General features: G+C 46.0%; 1 protein-coding gene across 1 annotated transcript; it reads left to right on the forward strand.

Annotated features, from left to right (window-relative positions):
• The first annotated feature begins 3,103 nt into the window (after positions 1-3,103).
• AQP3 (aquaporin 3 (Gill blood group)) lies at positions 3,104-16,222 on the forward strand. Its single transcript, XM_010159940.1, has 6 exons — positions 3,104-3,280; positions 12,201-12,327; positions 12,481-12,618; positions 14,131-14,249; positions 15,000-15,217; positions 15,922-16,222. Exons 1-6 carry the CDS (start codon positions 3,173-3,175, stop codon positions 16,088-16,090), a joined length of 879 nt encoding a protein of 292 aa, XP_010158242.1. The 5' UTR covers positions 3,104-3,172; the 3' UTR covers positions 16,091-16,222.
• The last annotated feature ends 853 nt before the right edge of the window (positions 16,223-17,075 follow it).

Raw genomic sequence — 17,075 nt, forward strand, 5'->3', positions numbered from 1 at the left:
AGGAAAGGAGTAAGAAAGTGACAAACATTACAGACAAGTGTTCTGATGGACCAGGGCCAGAGGGCATGGGTTCAAATCTTGGTTTATTCCTAGGTATTGCAATATTTGCTGGCCCTAGAAGATATTGGAAAAAAAGATTGAGATTTATGGTAGGAGGACAACAGTACAATGTTATCTCTGATTTCCCTGTTGACCTCAGCTTCCTTTTCTCTTTGAGTTTCCTCTGGATAACCAGCAGTTTCCATAAATTAAGGTGCTACATTTCCCCCTGATAATGCCTTCACTTTCTGACAAGGTACGGATTGATAGGGGTAGTTCACTCTAGGCACTTTGACACCTGATGTTTGAATCACGCCGTGATTAACAACAGAGGTCCCTTGCTTGTGCTTCAGTAAATTTGGCACTACAACCAGGAGGTCAGACACAAGGTTTTGTGACAGAGTTTTGGAAATTTCCTTTCTTTGAGCCTTTGAGCTGTGAAAGAGCATCTTTGAAGGCTCACGAAAGGCAATGCTTAATGCATGGACATTGCATGTCCACTCAATGCTAGGAGACCCTAGCAGCTCAGAGGGCCTACCTTGTTCGTCTTGCTGCTACATCCTTCCTTGTTTACTTCTACTGGTCTGTGAACTTCTTCCAACCACCGGGATGGGTACCAGTACCCTACCAGCCACTGCAGGAGATGGGCTCATTTGGAAACATATTGCTGCTGACACACATCTTTAGTTGTTTTGTGCTTAGATCACATTTCCCTGGAGTCCAGCTGAATGGCGTGGCATTTTTCTTGTGGGTGAGAAGATTTAATTAGTTATTGCTTCTGCAAAGATCTTCTGCTTCTTCTGGCGCTGCATCATTGTCCCTTCCCCAGGCTTCTTCCTAGGTAATAACATGGCTGTGTGTTGGGAAAGCAATTACATAAGTTCCTATTGCTCATTTTAAGTCACTGGATCTTGGGCTACAGTGATTCACCCTCACAACGCCCTGAGAAGGGAATCCGATGTCACTCTCTCCAATTTATGGATGGAGAAGCTGAGGTGTGGAACAGTGAAGGATTTGCTTGGGGTCAGGCAGTGAGTCAGTTGCAGAGCTGGTGTTGGAGCACCCACCCCACCCCAGCTCCTCAGGCTTGCGTCTGTCTAGACTTTTCCAAGCGCCAGCTTTGATGATGGTGCTACCACCTTCTTCTACCACCAACCTGGGAGCCTAGACATCTCTCCTCCCTTCACCAATCGCGAGGAAATGTCTGTATCCTCAGCTTGTAGCCAGAGGGGCTCAGACAGGAGAAATGTACCTACCTACCTGCAGAACATCACACCTACCCATGCCTCTTGCTCCTCACTTGTGACCCTCTGGTCTTATGGCCCTGTCCCCATCACCAAGAATGGGACAGGATCCAGGACTCAGTTTAAATAAATCTCGATAAACCTACACCACAGAACAGAGCATCTGCACACTGGTTGTTCAACAAATGGCGAAACAGCCCACAAACCTTAGCTTAGGAACTGCCGAAGGGGAAAAAAACCCAACACATTTCTGGCTGTGATGGCTTTGATAACAGGTCAGGGTGAAAAGGACAGAGTGGAGTATAAAGGAGAGCGGACTGCAGGAGGAAGTGGGGCAGAGGAGAGGCTATGGATCCTCCACAGCTCCGGTGATTGACAGCAGGAGGGAAAGGGGATAGAGAGGGACATAAGGTAAAAAACATGTGTCCCAAGTGCTGGTTTGCAAATCCCAGCCACAGCAAGCATGATGGGGCTGATGGAGAGCTCGCTGTAGTTCAGAGGACCCCATTGATGGTGGTCATGCCAGTTCGGGCATGAGCACAAAGTAATGAGGAAAGTTTCCTGTGTCTGTAATTATGTTTGGACCTGACTGTTTCCCTGCATTTGATTCCACACACATTATTGCTTTCTTAACCACATTCCTGACTCTGCGCCTTGGGCTGGCTGCAGATTCCATATGAAATAAAGGCCCATTCACCAATGCACTAAAATTCTCTGCTTTTCCAGCAAGAAGGTTGATGGTTAAATAAGGGGAAAAGGAAAAACTGGGCATGTGTGGATTTGCAGAGGAGACAGGGGAACAAATCTGGGAAGGGGTCCCCTTCAGTCCTGCAAATTCAGTCCTGCTGCTCCACATCAAGCTCTGGTGAGTCGAAGAGCCTGGGGAATTTTTACTACTCACTTAACAGAAACCAGATGCCACGAGTGGCACGCATCGTGTTAGCAGCCCTCACCCCAGATGGTAGGGACTGGAACAGCTTTCATTCAGACCATCCCACGGAACTGTCCCTGGGTGAATTGGGACATTACTGAGGGTGAAAAGGCAGTAAGGGTTGGTTCCTGAAAGGCTCAGAGAGTCAGTGATCTCCTTGTCAAAGTCCTGTGATGAGGAATTGGATCTGCACTTGGGACCTCTCACCACTTTATTTCACAGCTTTCATGGGGATTGGGCTGAAAATGCTCTCCCAAAGCCCTGGGACAGGGAGAAAAACTGTAATGATACACAAGGGTTTGGGCCCAGATGCAGCTTTTCAGGGAGAGAAGTCTGGTCTTGCTTTTTGATACCAGTTTCAGTCAGGTAATTGCTGGAGTCAGAAGGTGCCTTGGCCTCAGCCCACAGTACAGGTGTGGGATGAAATCCTTCAGCCCCACGATTTTGCTGCAAAGGTACCTGTTACCTTTGGATCAGCAGAAGTGTAGTCACCACTTGCCATCCTGCAGGAATTTGGAAGGGAACGAAAGCTGAAAGCAGGGTACTGTGACTGCACAAATGAGTTAAACCACTGCTTAGTCCATGTGCTTAGCTTTTAGGACCTCGGTTGATGCTGGAGAGGAGCTGATATAGCCCCATGTTTTAGTGTAAGTGAAGAAAACAGCAGGTATTTGTGCACATTTGGTTCCTTCTTCTAAAATTCCTGAATCTTTTGCTCACCCATGCAAGCAGTAAAGAAAATGAAGAAAACCACCAACTCTGTCTCGTGCTGAAAAGGAGGGGGGGGGAAAAAGTTGGGTTTGGAGAGTGTGGAAGGGGTGTGGTTACCCAGGAGGTGTGTCAGGCATCGCCCAACTTACTTATAAGCAAAGGCAGCTCTTCTGGGGAAGAAATCTTGCTGAGGCTTTGTCGGCTGCTGCTTTTTCCCAGACACCACTTAACAGGCACCTCTACTGCGATGGGGAGGCAAAAGGACGTTCTTGCTACTATTGAGGAGCACCTGAGGATCAGAAACAAATTAGTCCGGCAAGCACTGGCCGAGTGCCTGGGGACGCTGATCCTGGTGGTGAGTCTATGCTGTGGTGTGAGGATGTTCCCCAACCCCTGGGTGTGGGGGAAAAGTGTCCTGGTGAAGGGGCTGTACTGCTGCTGGAGTTTTCACGAGGCGTGACCCCAGCTCCAATGCAGCCTGCCCTGTGGGGATGACAGAATTCCTTATCCACAGGGAAGAAATTCATATAAGTTGCCATAGGATGAGGTTTGGGGCTGCTGGCAAAGGGTGGGCTCTGTAGAGCTCGGTGGGTGTTTGGGGTGCTTTCGCACATCCGTAAAGTGCAGGGAGCGAACAAGTCTCTGTGCAAGCAGCAAGTGTTTTGCTAGAGATCCTTTCCTATAAAACTTCCTTGCTGTCTGCCCTGGAATATTTTCTTGGCACTGAAATACTTTAAGTGTTATCATTCAGGGAAGTGAAACCTTTTTCCTCTCCTTGCTTTCTTTTCCTTGTGCATCCTATGGAGAAGTAGTCAGGATTTAAACTGCTGCAGTGTTTTTTGGCTGTTGGCTGCAGGTTCCCCACGGTCTTTATCAGCGGGGCTACACAACACCGACCTGTGCTGGCAGCTGATCGGGAGCTTGTGCTCGCCATGTGTGTGACAGCACCGAGCTGTGCGTCAATGTGCTCTTAAGCAGTGAATGGCAACAAAACTGTTGTGCCTGTTTTAGTGCTCGGGATGGGATATAAGGAATAAAGCAGGGGTATCTTCATAAGCGACTTAGTTTGAAGATGTTTTGTGTGGCACTGGCTTGCTTTCAAGTCAAAGGCAAATGGGAACAGCTAGGGTAGTTGTGTGTAAGGAGTGGGGAGCAAATACCAGTGTGGCAAAACTGGGACAGGGATATCTGGGTTTGGGCATCTACATCTGAAAATGCAAGGAATGCCCAGTGGGCCACAGGTCTGGTGCTTTGATGTTGCGGAAGAAATGAGTTGATGCAGTGAGTATCTGCAGTGGAAAGTTCCTCTGAAGTGATGTAAATCCAGAGCAATCCTGTAGGCTTCAGCGGAGTGACTGTGGGTTTACACCTCTCTGTAACTAATGGCAGGACCATTTGGGCAGAAATAAATCTAATAGTTGGAAGAGCTGAAAGCAGAGGAAGGCTTGATGAAACCGCATCTGCTCCTGGGGACAACACAAAGGGAGCAACACACTATTTCACCCTTTAATGAATAAGATTCTTCTGTTAAAAAAGAAGAGGGGGCTACTGGGTCTTGTGTGTGAGGTTAGGGGCTCAGCCGAGTCCCCATAAAATCCTTCCACCCTTGAAAGAAAGCAGCTTTGCACAGGGCAATAGCTTTCTCATGAGAGTGACCCAGCTTTGGTGATTTGCAAACAAGTCCTGTTGATTTTCAGGGAAGGGTTATTTGGGATTAGGGTGGGTAGAAAGTGTTAGGAAAGTGATTCAGAAGTAGAAAGTTGCTATCTGTGAATCACTGATGTTGCTGCAGTTAGTCCCTGCACTGAAGCAAGGTAAGACCTGTAAGGAGGAATAACGCCCCATGCTAGCCAAGTTAATACTGCTAGAGAAACAAGGCAAGCCTGTAGCCATGTGGATCTGAGCTTTTGTAAGGGCTCATGGTCCAAAAATGTATTCCTTTCTCTGACTGTATTAGCTGGTACAACAGCGATTGCTGTCCCTATAGCTTTGCCTTCGTGCGGCGAAGAGGAGCTGTGATGGGCTCAGAGCCTGCGGAAGCATTTGGTCCAAAATCGTAACAAGCCTCCAAAATTAGGGTGGTAATGGGCACCCATCAGCCATGCCCTGACCCTTGGAAACACAACACCTCCTGTGTTCTGAAGTGTGTGTGTGTACAAGGAGATCCCCTACCTTGTCCAGGACTTCCTGGGTGTCTGGGGGCAAAGAACATGCTGGTTTCAGTGACATACTCAACTCTGATTTGTGGGTCTTGTAAAAGTCACCTGGGATCCTCCACGGCAGCTCTGTCATGCATGGACAGCTGTGGGTGATCTGTGTCCAGGTGGGAGAAATGGGAAAGCCCCAGACATTGTGAATGCTCCCAGGTTGTTAGCAGGGAAAAACAGGGCATGCAGAGGGGGAAATGAGTTCCACAGCAGCAGTTTCCCGTACGGCTCTGCTGAGCATCAGTCTCCTTTGGTTTTGGAGCTGTCCCAGCCTATTCTTCTGTTAATGATGTGCTGCTTGCAGATTTTATTTATTTTACTAAAAAAAAATATTTGTTTGATCACTATCACCGAGCTTCTTTTGCATCTTTTTATTCTACAATCTGCCTGAAACAGAAATGTCTTTGAAGTCACCTTTCTAGCTCTAGTAGTAGTTTGAATTGGATAAACCCAGGAGGAAGATCCTCGTTCTGTACCTTGCTGCCCTCTCTGCCAGTGGGCTGAGCTAGGCGTGAATGTATTTAGCTGCATTTGAGCCTAGTAAATAGCTGTCTTGGACTTCAGACAATTAAATATCTGAGGAAAGTCCTGGAATTCATTAAATTGTCTTCACAGGAGGTGGATTTTACTGAACACAAATATGTCCAGAAAAGGGCAGTAGTAGGGATGGATTTAAGGTTTGATATCATTCACACTGAAATCAATTTCCTGAGCTGAGGGGAGTGAGACTGTTTAAAGTTTGCAGCTTACTTTAGATTTCACTGTGTAATGTAAAACCTGTCCCACCGTGGATATTGGCACAGCTTCAGCTTCTTCCCTCCTCCCTTTCACTTGCATAACGACTGCAGCACTCAAACTCTTCTTGAGCAAAGCTATTTCATACCCCTCAAAGTCTCTCTGCGTGCAAGAATTAACCTAGTACTTATTTTATTTTTCTTATTTTTAAGGAGGTTGTAAAGCTAGCAGAACATTAAAACAAAATAGTGACTTTTTTTTTTAATATAAAAAAAGAAAAATAATCTGACTAAGGCAGCAAAGCCCTGAATAGCGCAAAGACGAGGTGCTCTCTACTTGCAATCTGCATTTGCTGTGCGCAACACCTTGCACAGCCTGGCTTTGCTCTGCGGGTAGTGTCCTTACTGCTACAAGAATATTAATCCTGATTCTACCTTTCCTCTGTTAATTAAAATGACTTTGCACCCCCGACTTTCAAAATGCAGTTTCCAAGTGGTACCTGTGTTTGAACTTCATGCCTACGTCGGAAGCACCGCTTGCTGGCAATAGTTAAGCAGTGCAAACGCTGATGGCATTTTCCAAGCTGCTGGCTGTTTGTGTTATTACTGTAGCAACTCACTAAAGCCAGATCTCCAGTGGCAGGCCTCTGTGCCTCCCTTAAAGGCTTGATCTGTTTGCCTTGCTCTGCTGGCTCTAAATACCAAGGCTGGCTCTGTTTGGTTTTTACATTTGCAGGAGAAGTAACTTGATGTTTATAACTGATTTCCAAGTTAGACTAACTGTGATTCACTGCTGCTGAAGCACAAAGAAAGAACAAAACAATTCCTAATTGCTTTTCACTCATGGCTGCCCTGACTTTTTGGCCAGGTGGGAGCTTTATGGGGTATGAATGTTCTGCAGACCACAGAAACCAAAATAGCAAAGTGGTTGGGATGATCAAAGCAGAGGGAGCTTCTTTTAACTGTTGGCAGTGAAGAGCTTACTCTCTGCTCATCCTGCAGCCATCCAGGGTGGCACAGCAGTTCCCACAGTCACTGATTTGTGCTCAGTTTTTTAATGCAGCTTGCCGCTTTTGGAGAATGTGATTTTTTTTTTTTTCTTTAACTTTTGTTGTTGTTGTTAATGCTTTGCTAAGATTGAAAAAGGGCTGGAGATCTTTGCTGTACGTTGAGCACTGCTGATCCTCCCTTGCAAAGGGTATGTGCTGTGGGGTGTGGAGGTGTGGGAAATAGCACTGCTGCTGCTCTCCGCCACCTCTACCACCAGAAGAGCCTGAAGCTTTTCATTAACTGTCCCTCCTTGTTGTCCTTGTACAGAAGCAGGGAGATTTCTCCCTCCCACAAAAGGGATAATTCAGTCACCAAGACTTGCCTTCAGCGTGAAGGCAGATTTTCCCCAGCAGCACCCAGCCCTATGACCAAAACCCCACAGGAAGCATAGGGCTTTCTAAGAGCTAAAGCCTCCTGACCTGAGAGATACCAGGGATATCGGAATAAGTGGTTTTGCTTCTGTGTGTGAGAACAAGCTAAAAATAATGGATTTCCACTTTAATGCCCAACTCTTCGGCTGACAGTTGCTCAGGTTTCTTGCACAGAGTTCCGCTCATCTTTCCAGCTTCTTGCAGTGTTGTTCTAGCACGTGATGTATGTGCAGCACAACTTTCCTTAGAACCCTTAACTCCCAAGTCCTGCAGCCCTGTCTGGCTCTGGGACAGTGTGAGGTGCAGAAAGAGCCATAACGTGACAGACCATCCATCTGCTGCTGCCCTTCCCCATAGGACTGCTTTTGTTCAGGCTGGCTCAAGCCATGCTGGACAAGAAACCCAGCTGCAGGGTCTAATGTTTCTTCTTGCTTTGCAAGTTGTGTATGATTGCCAGTCTGGCTGTTCAAGAGATGCTTTGAGGAAAGGCAAAAATGCAATGCCTTTGAGGCTGGTTGAGGGAGATCTCTGAATGCCGCTTGAGCAGAAACAGCAGTGGGGATGGATGTCTTCAGATCTGCCCAGTTGGGTCCTGCTCCTTGGGGAGGGCAGCAAGAGGCCCTGAGGAACACTTACGGTGCCTTTAACCCCTTCTTACTTTGAGCTGCAGAGATGGAGTTGGGAGGTTGTTTTGAACTGGCTGTAAAGTGATTGTCTTCTGCCCCCTTCCCCCCCCAGCCTCCCCCCTTGAAGGGACTGTAGGATAGTTTCAAGTTCCACTATGATATGAAGAGACTATCCATGACTATTCCAGGGTCTCTTCCTTCAGACTAGACCAATGGTTTGACTGCCCTTCTGGCATCTTCCCTACTAACCAGTGGGCGGTCAGGGCTGAGCGGCCTTTCCCATCCACCAATGTGATTAGGGTAGGTTTACAACAGGCTTTTTGCCTAATCTCTGCTTTATTTGCTGGCTGAAGGGGAAAGTTACAACTCGGGTAATAACACTCCTCCTGGGCTATGTCAGCAAGAATTTCCCATCTTGATTTAGAGATCAGTCCGCCTAAAGTCGAAAAGCAAATGCATCCAGGTCTTCTGTTTTGAACCTGAAGGTGTGAAAAAGCACTGGCAAAGTAAAGAGGAGGAAAGTGAGGGAGGAAACCTAAGTTCATATATGTAGCTGCTTTTCACAAGTTGGGCCTATAAACTCAGGTGGCCTCACTTCTTCATTCCAAGGTCCTTTCCTACCAGCCCTGAGTAACTCTGGAGCTTTTATGTCTCCAGACATTGAGACAGGGTGTTTTTCCTTTGGCTGACAAAGCCAAATGGCCAGTGGCCAAACATGCCCTGGACACATGGAGTTTAAGGTTTCCCTGAGTGTGACGTTTCACCCAGCAACCTGATACCTTTTCCTGGTTTTGCTACTGCCTCTGGCTATGGCCTCCATTGCACAGACTTTGGAGTTTGTCACCCTCTCCACCCTTGAACCAGTTCAACTCACAGATCTTGCAGAACATGGATTTTGGGTTTATTCACAGTGCAAGACGCCAGATCAGCTTGTGAAGGAAAGAGGAGTGAGAAGCCTCCCTGTTGGCAAGGAAAGCCATTAGATCTGCTAGAGCCAGTAAGATGAAATTAGGGAGCAGGTTTCCATTAACCTGGTTAATGGGTGCATTGACCTCAGTTCCTAGGAGAGTAACTTTAATACATCAGAGTAATGCTTTGTTGCAATCATTTTATTAGCACTTTAAAACTGCCTTTGACCTGGCTAGTGGATCAGGGGGTATAGCAGTGACTGCTGTACGTGCTGCCACGTGAGGTGCTACCAGGCTTTCTGTTGACTGGGATGCTCTTCCAGTAATACTTCGTTTTCTATTAACAAGTGCAACAACAAGAACAAGATCTTGCCTCCAACACTTTTTTATTAAAATCAAGAGTGAGAGGTCATCTCTGCCTTGGGTGTGCACTGCTGTGTCCAACCATTGTGCTGTAATATTGACTAAGGACTTTTACATGTATCACATGGACTATAAGTCACTCTGATAAATGTTGAATTGCTTTTATTTGACTTTCCTTGCCTTTCAACGCGAGCTAGCTTCTCCTAAATGCCTCTCTATGACCATTAGAAAGGGATGACTTAAAATATGGGTGCTGAGGGTCTTGTCTCATATGGCCTTGGAACTGGAAGGATAACTAGCAAATAGCACAAGTGGAAATGGTGAGATTAAAAATTGTAACTGCTACCATCACAACAAAACTGTGTAATGTCAACCCACTTGCCAGAAAAGCAAAGGTGAGCATAATCTGAACTGGTTCCTGAAAGTCAAATGCCATAGATGGATGTCAGGCATAAGAATATATGTTCATGCTTAGTGGACTCCACTGGTGCAGGATGGAATTGCATACATGCATATCACAGTTCAAACCTGTCCCTAAATATGACCTTTCCCTTTATCTGCTGAGGGTCAAGTTTTCTACTGTTACACTGATGTAAACCAAATTCTGCTCGGGGCTCATCTGATAAATAATTGCAATGCTCCTGTGGAGTGGCTCCAGGGTGTTTTTGCATGGCCCATAGACTCTCATCTGAGGAAAAGCTGGAGAGCTATTGCCAGGTGTAGGATGTGGGAGAGGAGGATGGGGAACAACCTATTGAGAAATGTCAGATCTGGCCTCCCTCCAGGTTAAGAGAAGACCTTTGTGGGTGAACAGGAGGGGGGAGGGGGGAAAAACTTTACTTTGTGGTTTTTGCAACTAAAAGGTATGTGGCTAACGAGCCAAACACCATGCATTAGCAGAACTACCAGTTCTTTCAGAGAGAATAGCACAAATACTTTAATCAATGGGAAGAACCTAGGGCCAGCCCTGCTACACTCAGGTACCTTTTGCAGGTTTTTGTGGGCTCACCACCTCCCTGGTCAAACTGATTGTGTTGTGCAGCATGATGTGAGCACCATGGCCAAGTGGTCTCTCCAAACTTCTGCCTAAGGCATGTTGGGTAAGGGAAGGAATAGAGTCATCCTGGTCGTTAGCCTGTATTTATTTGCTCAGTTGGAGCTACGCTTCCCTCAGTGGTTTGGGCATAGCTGGAAATGATGGCTCTGCTGCACAAGGACATCTTCTCTGCCTTTGCCTGGGTGTCTGCTCTGCCATCGTTTTCCAGCTGGGCCGCTCAGTGTTAGGACACTGAGGGGGCTGTTCTAACTGCACCAGGTATTGAGCAGTGCTGGATGACCCCTCTCATTAACTAACGAGTTCTACAGGTTCCTTTGTTCTTTCTACACAAGGTCCTGTGTTGGGTACTTGGCTTCTTGTCAAGAGGCACCTGTGTACGGTGTCCACCTCGTGAGTCAGCCTGCAGCCTACCTGGCTACTCCTTCCCCAGCAGCCTGAGTGCAGTGTTTGCTTTATTAGTAATACATCATTTGTTAAGGGGATGGGAGGGGATGAGCTAGGTGTGTTTTTGCTTTGCCCCTAATCTAGAGTGTGTGTTGCTTAATGAGCATGGCCAGTATTGGTAGGAGAGGTGAAGAGAGCTGCCCTTTCTGCCCTGGTGCCTATTTGGTGGCTTATCCTCTAGGAGCAGATACTGCCTCTGTGACAATTGAGTAATTATGGGATGATGAAATTCACAGAAGCAGAAAGTGTTGATGAATGTGTAGATATGGGCATGTGGTCAGTAGAAATAAAGCGAGCCTTGATCCCTAGATTTGAGGATTTCAGGAGCAAGCTATAATCCCTGTCCTAGTTTAAGGATGTTCTCAGTACCTGCTGATGTGATAATCCCTGGTATACACCACGAATAAATTTAGGTGGAGTCAGTGGAAGATAAAAACATACAGATGATCAGGATTAAGGCTCCTTAAATTACATAGTGGGTAGTGCGTTGACTTGGCCAGGCAGAAAGCCTCCAGCTAGATGAGTGGCAAACTGAACTACCAGTGAAAACTGGTCTGGGTTGTTAAGGGTGAGCATAGGAAGGATGGCTCTTGGATGTGGTTGGGAAAAGAAGGAATACCTGTTTGGAGCAAACCACTTTGAGCAAGAGCACATGCTTCCCTTACCTCCTAGGAAACACACCTTATCACCCAGCAGAAACAGTTTTTCTCCCCCAGAGTACTTGGTGCACTCCTGATCTTGAACAGAATGCCAAGCCTCTGGCGTGCTGGTGGCAGGCTCTATATGGAATATGGTCTTTTCTTGTTGGTGCGCATGCCATGTTGGTGCTGCAGAGGCGGGCCAGCTGTGTTGCCCTGATTCTTTTTTACATGGTTTTGCCCTAGGAAGGGTATGACTGGTTGTGCCCAGAGTGCCCACAGCAGAATGTACCTTGTACAACTGCAGGTACCTCAGCTAAAGAAGGCAGCCCCAATTCCTGTCAGCCAGTGCCACCTGAAAGAGGACTCCACGAATATCAGACTGGATATGACCTTCAGTTATGTGTGTATATCCAGGCATTAGCAAAATTGTCCCCAACCAATCTATGTTCTACTGTGTCAAACAATTAGCCTTTTTAACAACCAGGTACTTCGATCCCTCATCTGAACAGCTGTTCTGTAAATACCTTGGTCCAGAGTGCTATTCAGCTGATTCTTCTCACCTATCACCTGAAAATTAGATGGTTGGACACAGACCATCAGTCTCCTGGAGAAGTGAACTGTGGTCTGATCTTTCTTTTGGTTTTGGCCCTGGTTTTGTTTCCCCTGGCCAGGAGATAGACTTATCCTGTGTCCTTTCATCTTCCCTGCTGTCCCTGGGGATAATACTTAGATACTTCAACTGAAGCTTGAAACTTAGAAGTCATGGGTGGACTGTGATGGTGCATACAAGTGTAAGCAAAGCAGTTTCAGGCACTGGTCAGCAACTGTTCCTGATGTGAAACAGGGTAATCTCAACCTCTTCTTCTCCTGGCAGTTGTTTGGCTGTGGCTCCGTTGCACAGATTGTGCTCAGCAGAGGGACTCATGGAGGTTTCTTGACTGTTAACCTGGCCTTTGGCTTCGCTGTGACGCTTGGCATTTTGATCTCTGGACAGGTATCAGGTAGGTGATTGCTCCATGTGGGCTCGACACTTGTTGTCCTAGACAGTTACGCTTTTCCTGTGTGGTGCTGGTATGGAAACCAGTGTTCCTTGGCTCATCTCTGGGGCCCAAATTCTGCCTGTGAAAGTGCAATAACCACCAACTTCTCTGCAGGTGGACATCTGAACCCGGCTGTCACTTTTGCGATGTGTTTCTTGGCCCGGGAGCCCTGGATCAAACTACCAATTTATGCCCTTGCCCAAACCCTGGGGGCTTTCCTGGGAGCTGGAATAGTCTTTGGGCTGTACTATGGTAAGTGCAGAAACTTTCTGTGTTTGTTGGGGTGAGGTGGATGCTCTTCATGACTCACTGCAGGGAAGCGGTCTCCCAAACCATAGAGAAGCATTGTCTTGCAGAGCAGAGATATGAGAAACCTCCATATGGTTTTTCTGGAGGGAGGGCTTTTCTGTTCCCATGATGTTGATGGGTTCAAATCAATCTGAAGGCCAATGATCATTGTCAGTGTGTGAGTCTTTGTCCTTGGGTAATGAACACTGTGACATGAATCACTGGATGGCCCCTCTTGTAGGTACTGCCTGGATTAAAACAGAGCTGTCAGAAGAGCTGATGGAACACTAGCAGTAGTGGAGATTCTATATCTGTACTTTGTTCCAGAGCAGTTTTATCCTTCCTGGTTTAAAAAAAAAAAAAAAAAGACCTGACCGTGGACATTTTCTGCATTATCTCACATTAGCTTCCAGACAGTGTGACTTCTAGAAGTTTTTGCTTCCCTTATCAGAGTGATTATATCCCTTGGAAAGCATCCTAGAAATCCAGTTCCTCATGCATCTATTCCTCGTGGGTGGTGTTCCTAATCACAGGGCAATATTCAGTAGACAAAAACTGACTGTTTGTTCTGGAAATTTCTCTTCCCCAAATATCAAGGGTGACATTTTGACTCATAATTTACCTCATGATACCTGTTTCTGGCAATAGGAACAGTGTTCCCTGTAGCCGAGCAGAACATCTGGGTCATTGCAGTTTCCACATGAAGGAGGAAAGTGCCACCTGGCACTAGAAGCAACAACTTTTCTCTTTAGAAGGAAGCAGGTGGACCTGCCTTCATCTCTGTAGACATCAGGACTCCAGTTCAACACCAGTTACCTTTCTGGCTGGTGAGCTGAAGTCTCTTCTGGAGAGTTAATCCCATTTTAGCTGCCTAAAGCATGTAAGAGCTTCAGAAAATGTCTGTTCTTCTCCACTAATCACGGAGACCATGACAGCTCACCTACATTAGTTACATAACTTCTGCGTGGTGGTAGGCAAGAAGCTGACTGCTCTACAAGATGACCCAGAGAGGTGAAACTATTTGTGTATTGACTTAGAGCAAAGTGCAAGATCAGCACAATCCTGTTGCTGCAGATCAGATCCATAGCAATATCTCATGTCTTGTCTGTGCTATCAGTCCTGGTGTCATTTCGGTACGGTTTGGGAGAGATTTGGAGGCAACTCAGTATTTACTTTTTGGTCTCTATCTCTTTCCTGGTGCTTGGCAAACAACTGATATTAGGAACACAGACTCAAGCCATCTGCATCTCAGCCTGACTTGTAAAATGCTGTAGTGGATCACTCCTTAAGTTTTCCAAATAAATGCTCTACAGCAAGTGGGTTTGCAACACATAACAATGATGTGCTCAGGGAATTCTATCTCAATATTCATGTCTCTGTGAAGCCTGTGTTTTGGTCATCTTCCAAGCAGAGTCCTCTCTCTGTGTTGGAAAATGACTGACCTCTCTACCTTTCTTTTTCCTCCCCCACCTCCAGATGCCATCTGGGCTTTTGGCAGCAACCAACTCTATGTGACAGGACAGAATGGCACTGCTGGTATCTTTGCCACCTACCCGTCTCAGCATCTGAACATTGTGAATGGATTCTTTGACCAGGTAAGAAGGTTCTGGGAGGATGAAGATGCATTTGAAGAGAAATCTTTTGGGATGGTTCTGGTCCTTTCCATTAGTTAGAAAACAAATTGAAATTTAAATAGAAGATATCCAGGAAGTTTTTTAGAGCTGGTACTGGTATCTCACTAGCCCATAGGAAGACCAGACCCAGAAAGCACCCTTAGAGCAAGAAGGCTTGTGTTAAGGGGATTAAGCAGTTGCACAGGACTGACCAGGACACCAGTGAAAAAGACACCACTTGGCCTTAGCCCCTGAAGAGAGATAGTGTGAGGAAGGATGGTTCTTCCTCAATCCCACTGTACTATTGTGGCTATTGCACAACCCAAAGGTCAACTGGGTATGGGGTGGTGGCTGGTGTTGGAGTGACTGTCTCCTCGTTTAAGTAGCCATCAACCACAAAGGGAAAGGAGCCACCCAGCTGTGGCAGGTTGGAAGCGTGTTCAGGAAGATGCCTTCAGTCTTTCTGACTGCTCAAGCAGGTATTCATTCTCTGGGTAGGGAAGAAGGTGTGTCCTTGACACAGCAGCCTGAGGGCTGCCAGCAGATGCATGTTCCACTCTCTCATTCCCATGGGTGCTCAGTCTACTGTGGTCTGATAATGCCATGGGGTGACTTAGTACAGCTCTTTTGGTTTAGAGAACAGGTCCTAAATGCATGTGACTTCAGAGGAGTTAAACAAAATGTTAAAATACTAATCTGCATTAATTTTCTTATTTTCTTTTCCCTCCCCAGTTCATTGGCACAGCCTCCCTTATTGTTTGTGTCTTGGCTATTGTCGATCCCTACAACAACCCTGTCCCCACGGGACTGGAGGCTTTCACGGTTGGCTTTGTTGTCCTTGTTATTGGAACCTCCATGGGCTTCAACTCTGGCTATGCTGTCAACCCTGCCAGGGACTTTGGGCCTCGTCTCTTCACAGCTATTGCTGGCTGGGGCACCGAAGTGTTCTGGTAAGTGCTTGACAATGAAAACCTTCTGCATCAAGGAAAAAAAAAATTACAAGTCCAACTAGGTGGTAATTCTGGCATCATAAAGAGTTTTAGCAGCCATGAGATGTCTTTACATTTCATAAACATTATTAAAAGACACTCTTTGCTCTGTTCAGATTTCATGAGGAATTGTAGAAGCTGGGCAGTTTCCAGAAGTGAGAGCAAATGACCTAACTTTGTTAGCAAGGATAAATCTAAGAGCACCTGTGAAAAGTTCAGGTGCATCTTGTACTTCTATCCGTCATAATGCTTTTAGTGGTAGAAAAGGTAGAGCATTTGTTGTACTTGGGTTTTGTGGTTGCTGGAGAAAATTGAAAGCTGTGAGCAGTACAGACTGTGTGCTGTCAAGGGATGCTTTTCTGCAAGCAGTGGGAGGGAAGTGAAGGTGCTCAGTTCAGGCACTGCAACTGCTTCTCTTCCTTTCTTGGTGGAGAGACAGTCTTGGAAGTCCTGGAAGTAGCAGTCCTGAATTACTTCTCACCTGAATTTGCAGTGGGGGGCAACAACTGCCTTAGAAATTGCTGCAGACATGAGGGTACTAATGTCTTTTGCACATCAATATGACGTTTGGAGATGACCAGATCTTGCATTGTTCCAGATGTAGCACAAATATCCTAGTGTGTATGCTGCAGTTTCTACATGTGAGTTTTCTTTTTGTTTTCCAGGACTGGTAAACAGTGGTGGTGGGTTCCAATAGTTGCTCCTTTCCTTGGGGCCATTGCGGGAGTGATTGTCTACCAGCTGATGATTGGATGTCATGATGAGCCTTCTCCACCTGCCTCTGAGCAGGAAACAGTCAAGCTGGCTAATGTGAAACACAAGGAAAGGGTCTGAGGAAGCTGCCACCCAGATCTGGCAGACATTCATTACTCAGGACTGCAGCAGACGAAAAGGAGGAAGGAGTTAAGAAGCGCTTCAAGAACAACAGGAAGAGGTTTTTTCCTGTCTTGGGATATTTTAGCTTTTTGTGTGTGTGTATTTGTGCGTATATCCCTGATGCATTTGCTTTAGGCATTTTCCTGTGAGCCTGTCCCCAGATGCAGTAACATGCAATCTTTCCTTAGTAGAAGGGGGTTGAGGACTGTAGGAGTCAGTGGAGAATTGGGCGTTGCTGTCCAACACCTCCAACATAGTTCAGTTGTTCAAGAATCTGGAGCTCTTTTGGGCTGTGTTGCTGGCTTTGCCTGTGAGCTTGGCAAACTGCTTTCCTCCAAACCTTTGTCACTATCTGCAGAGTGGGGATCATGCAAAACTTAAATTGTTTTTCTAGCATGGAATGGAAACTCACACATCCTGGAAAAAAATTTTGCCTGTGATCCTACTATGGATCAAATTCATGCTTGTTGGCATCAGGAATGAACTTGTTTAAAGGATTTTTATTGGCCAAACTTCTTTTATCTCCCATGAATTCCCAGAACATCATATCAATCAGTTGATCCATAATGTCAGAGTAAAAAGTGAGGATGCACTGGATTTTGAAGACAAAATGTTTACAAACGACCAGATCTGGGTGTTCTAATCACAGTTTCTAATATTGCTAAGTCCTAGAAGATAACACACAGGAAATCCTTGTTCTAGTCAAGGACTAACCCAGAAAGAAAGCTTGGATTGCTGTAGCAGCCTTTCTAATTAATCAGCTTTGTATATAAACTTCAAGCAGCTAATAGCCAATTGCCACTGGAAACATGATGTTGCTAAAGTTGTGCGTGTTCATGTAAATTTCACAATAGTGTTTTTCTTTTTTTAAAATAGATTTATATATAAATATATTTCCAAAAGCTGTTACTGAATACCAGGATTGGGAAGAGTTAGTTTAAAG

Source organism: Eurypyga helias, unplaced genomic scaffold (assembly GCF_000690775.1).
Source record: "Eurypyga helias isolate BGI_N326 unplaced genomic scaffold, ASM69077v1 scaffold50099, whole genome shotgun sequence".
Taxonomy (NCBI): Eukaryota; Metazoa; Chordata; class Aves; order Eurypygiformes; family Eurypygidae; genus Eurypyga; species Eurypyga helias.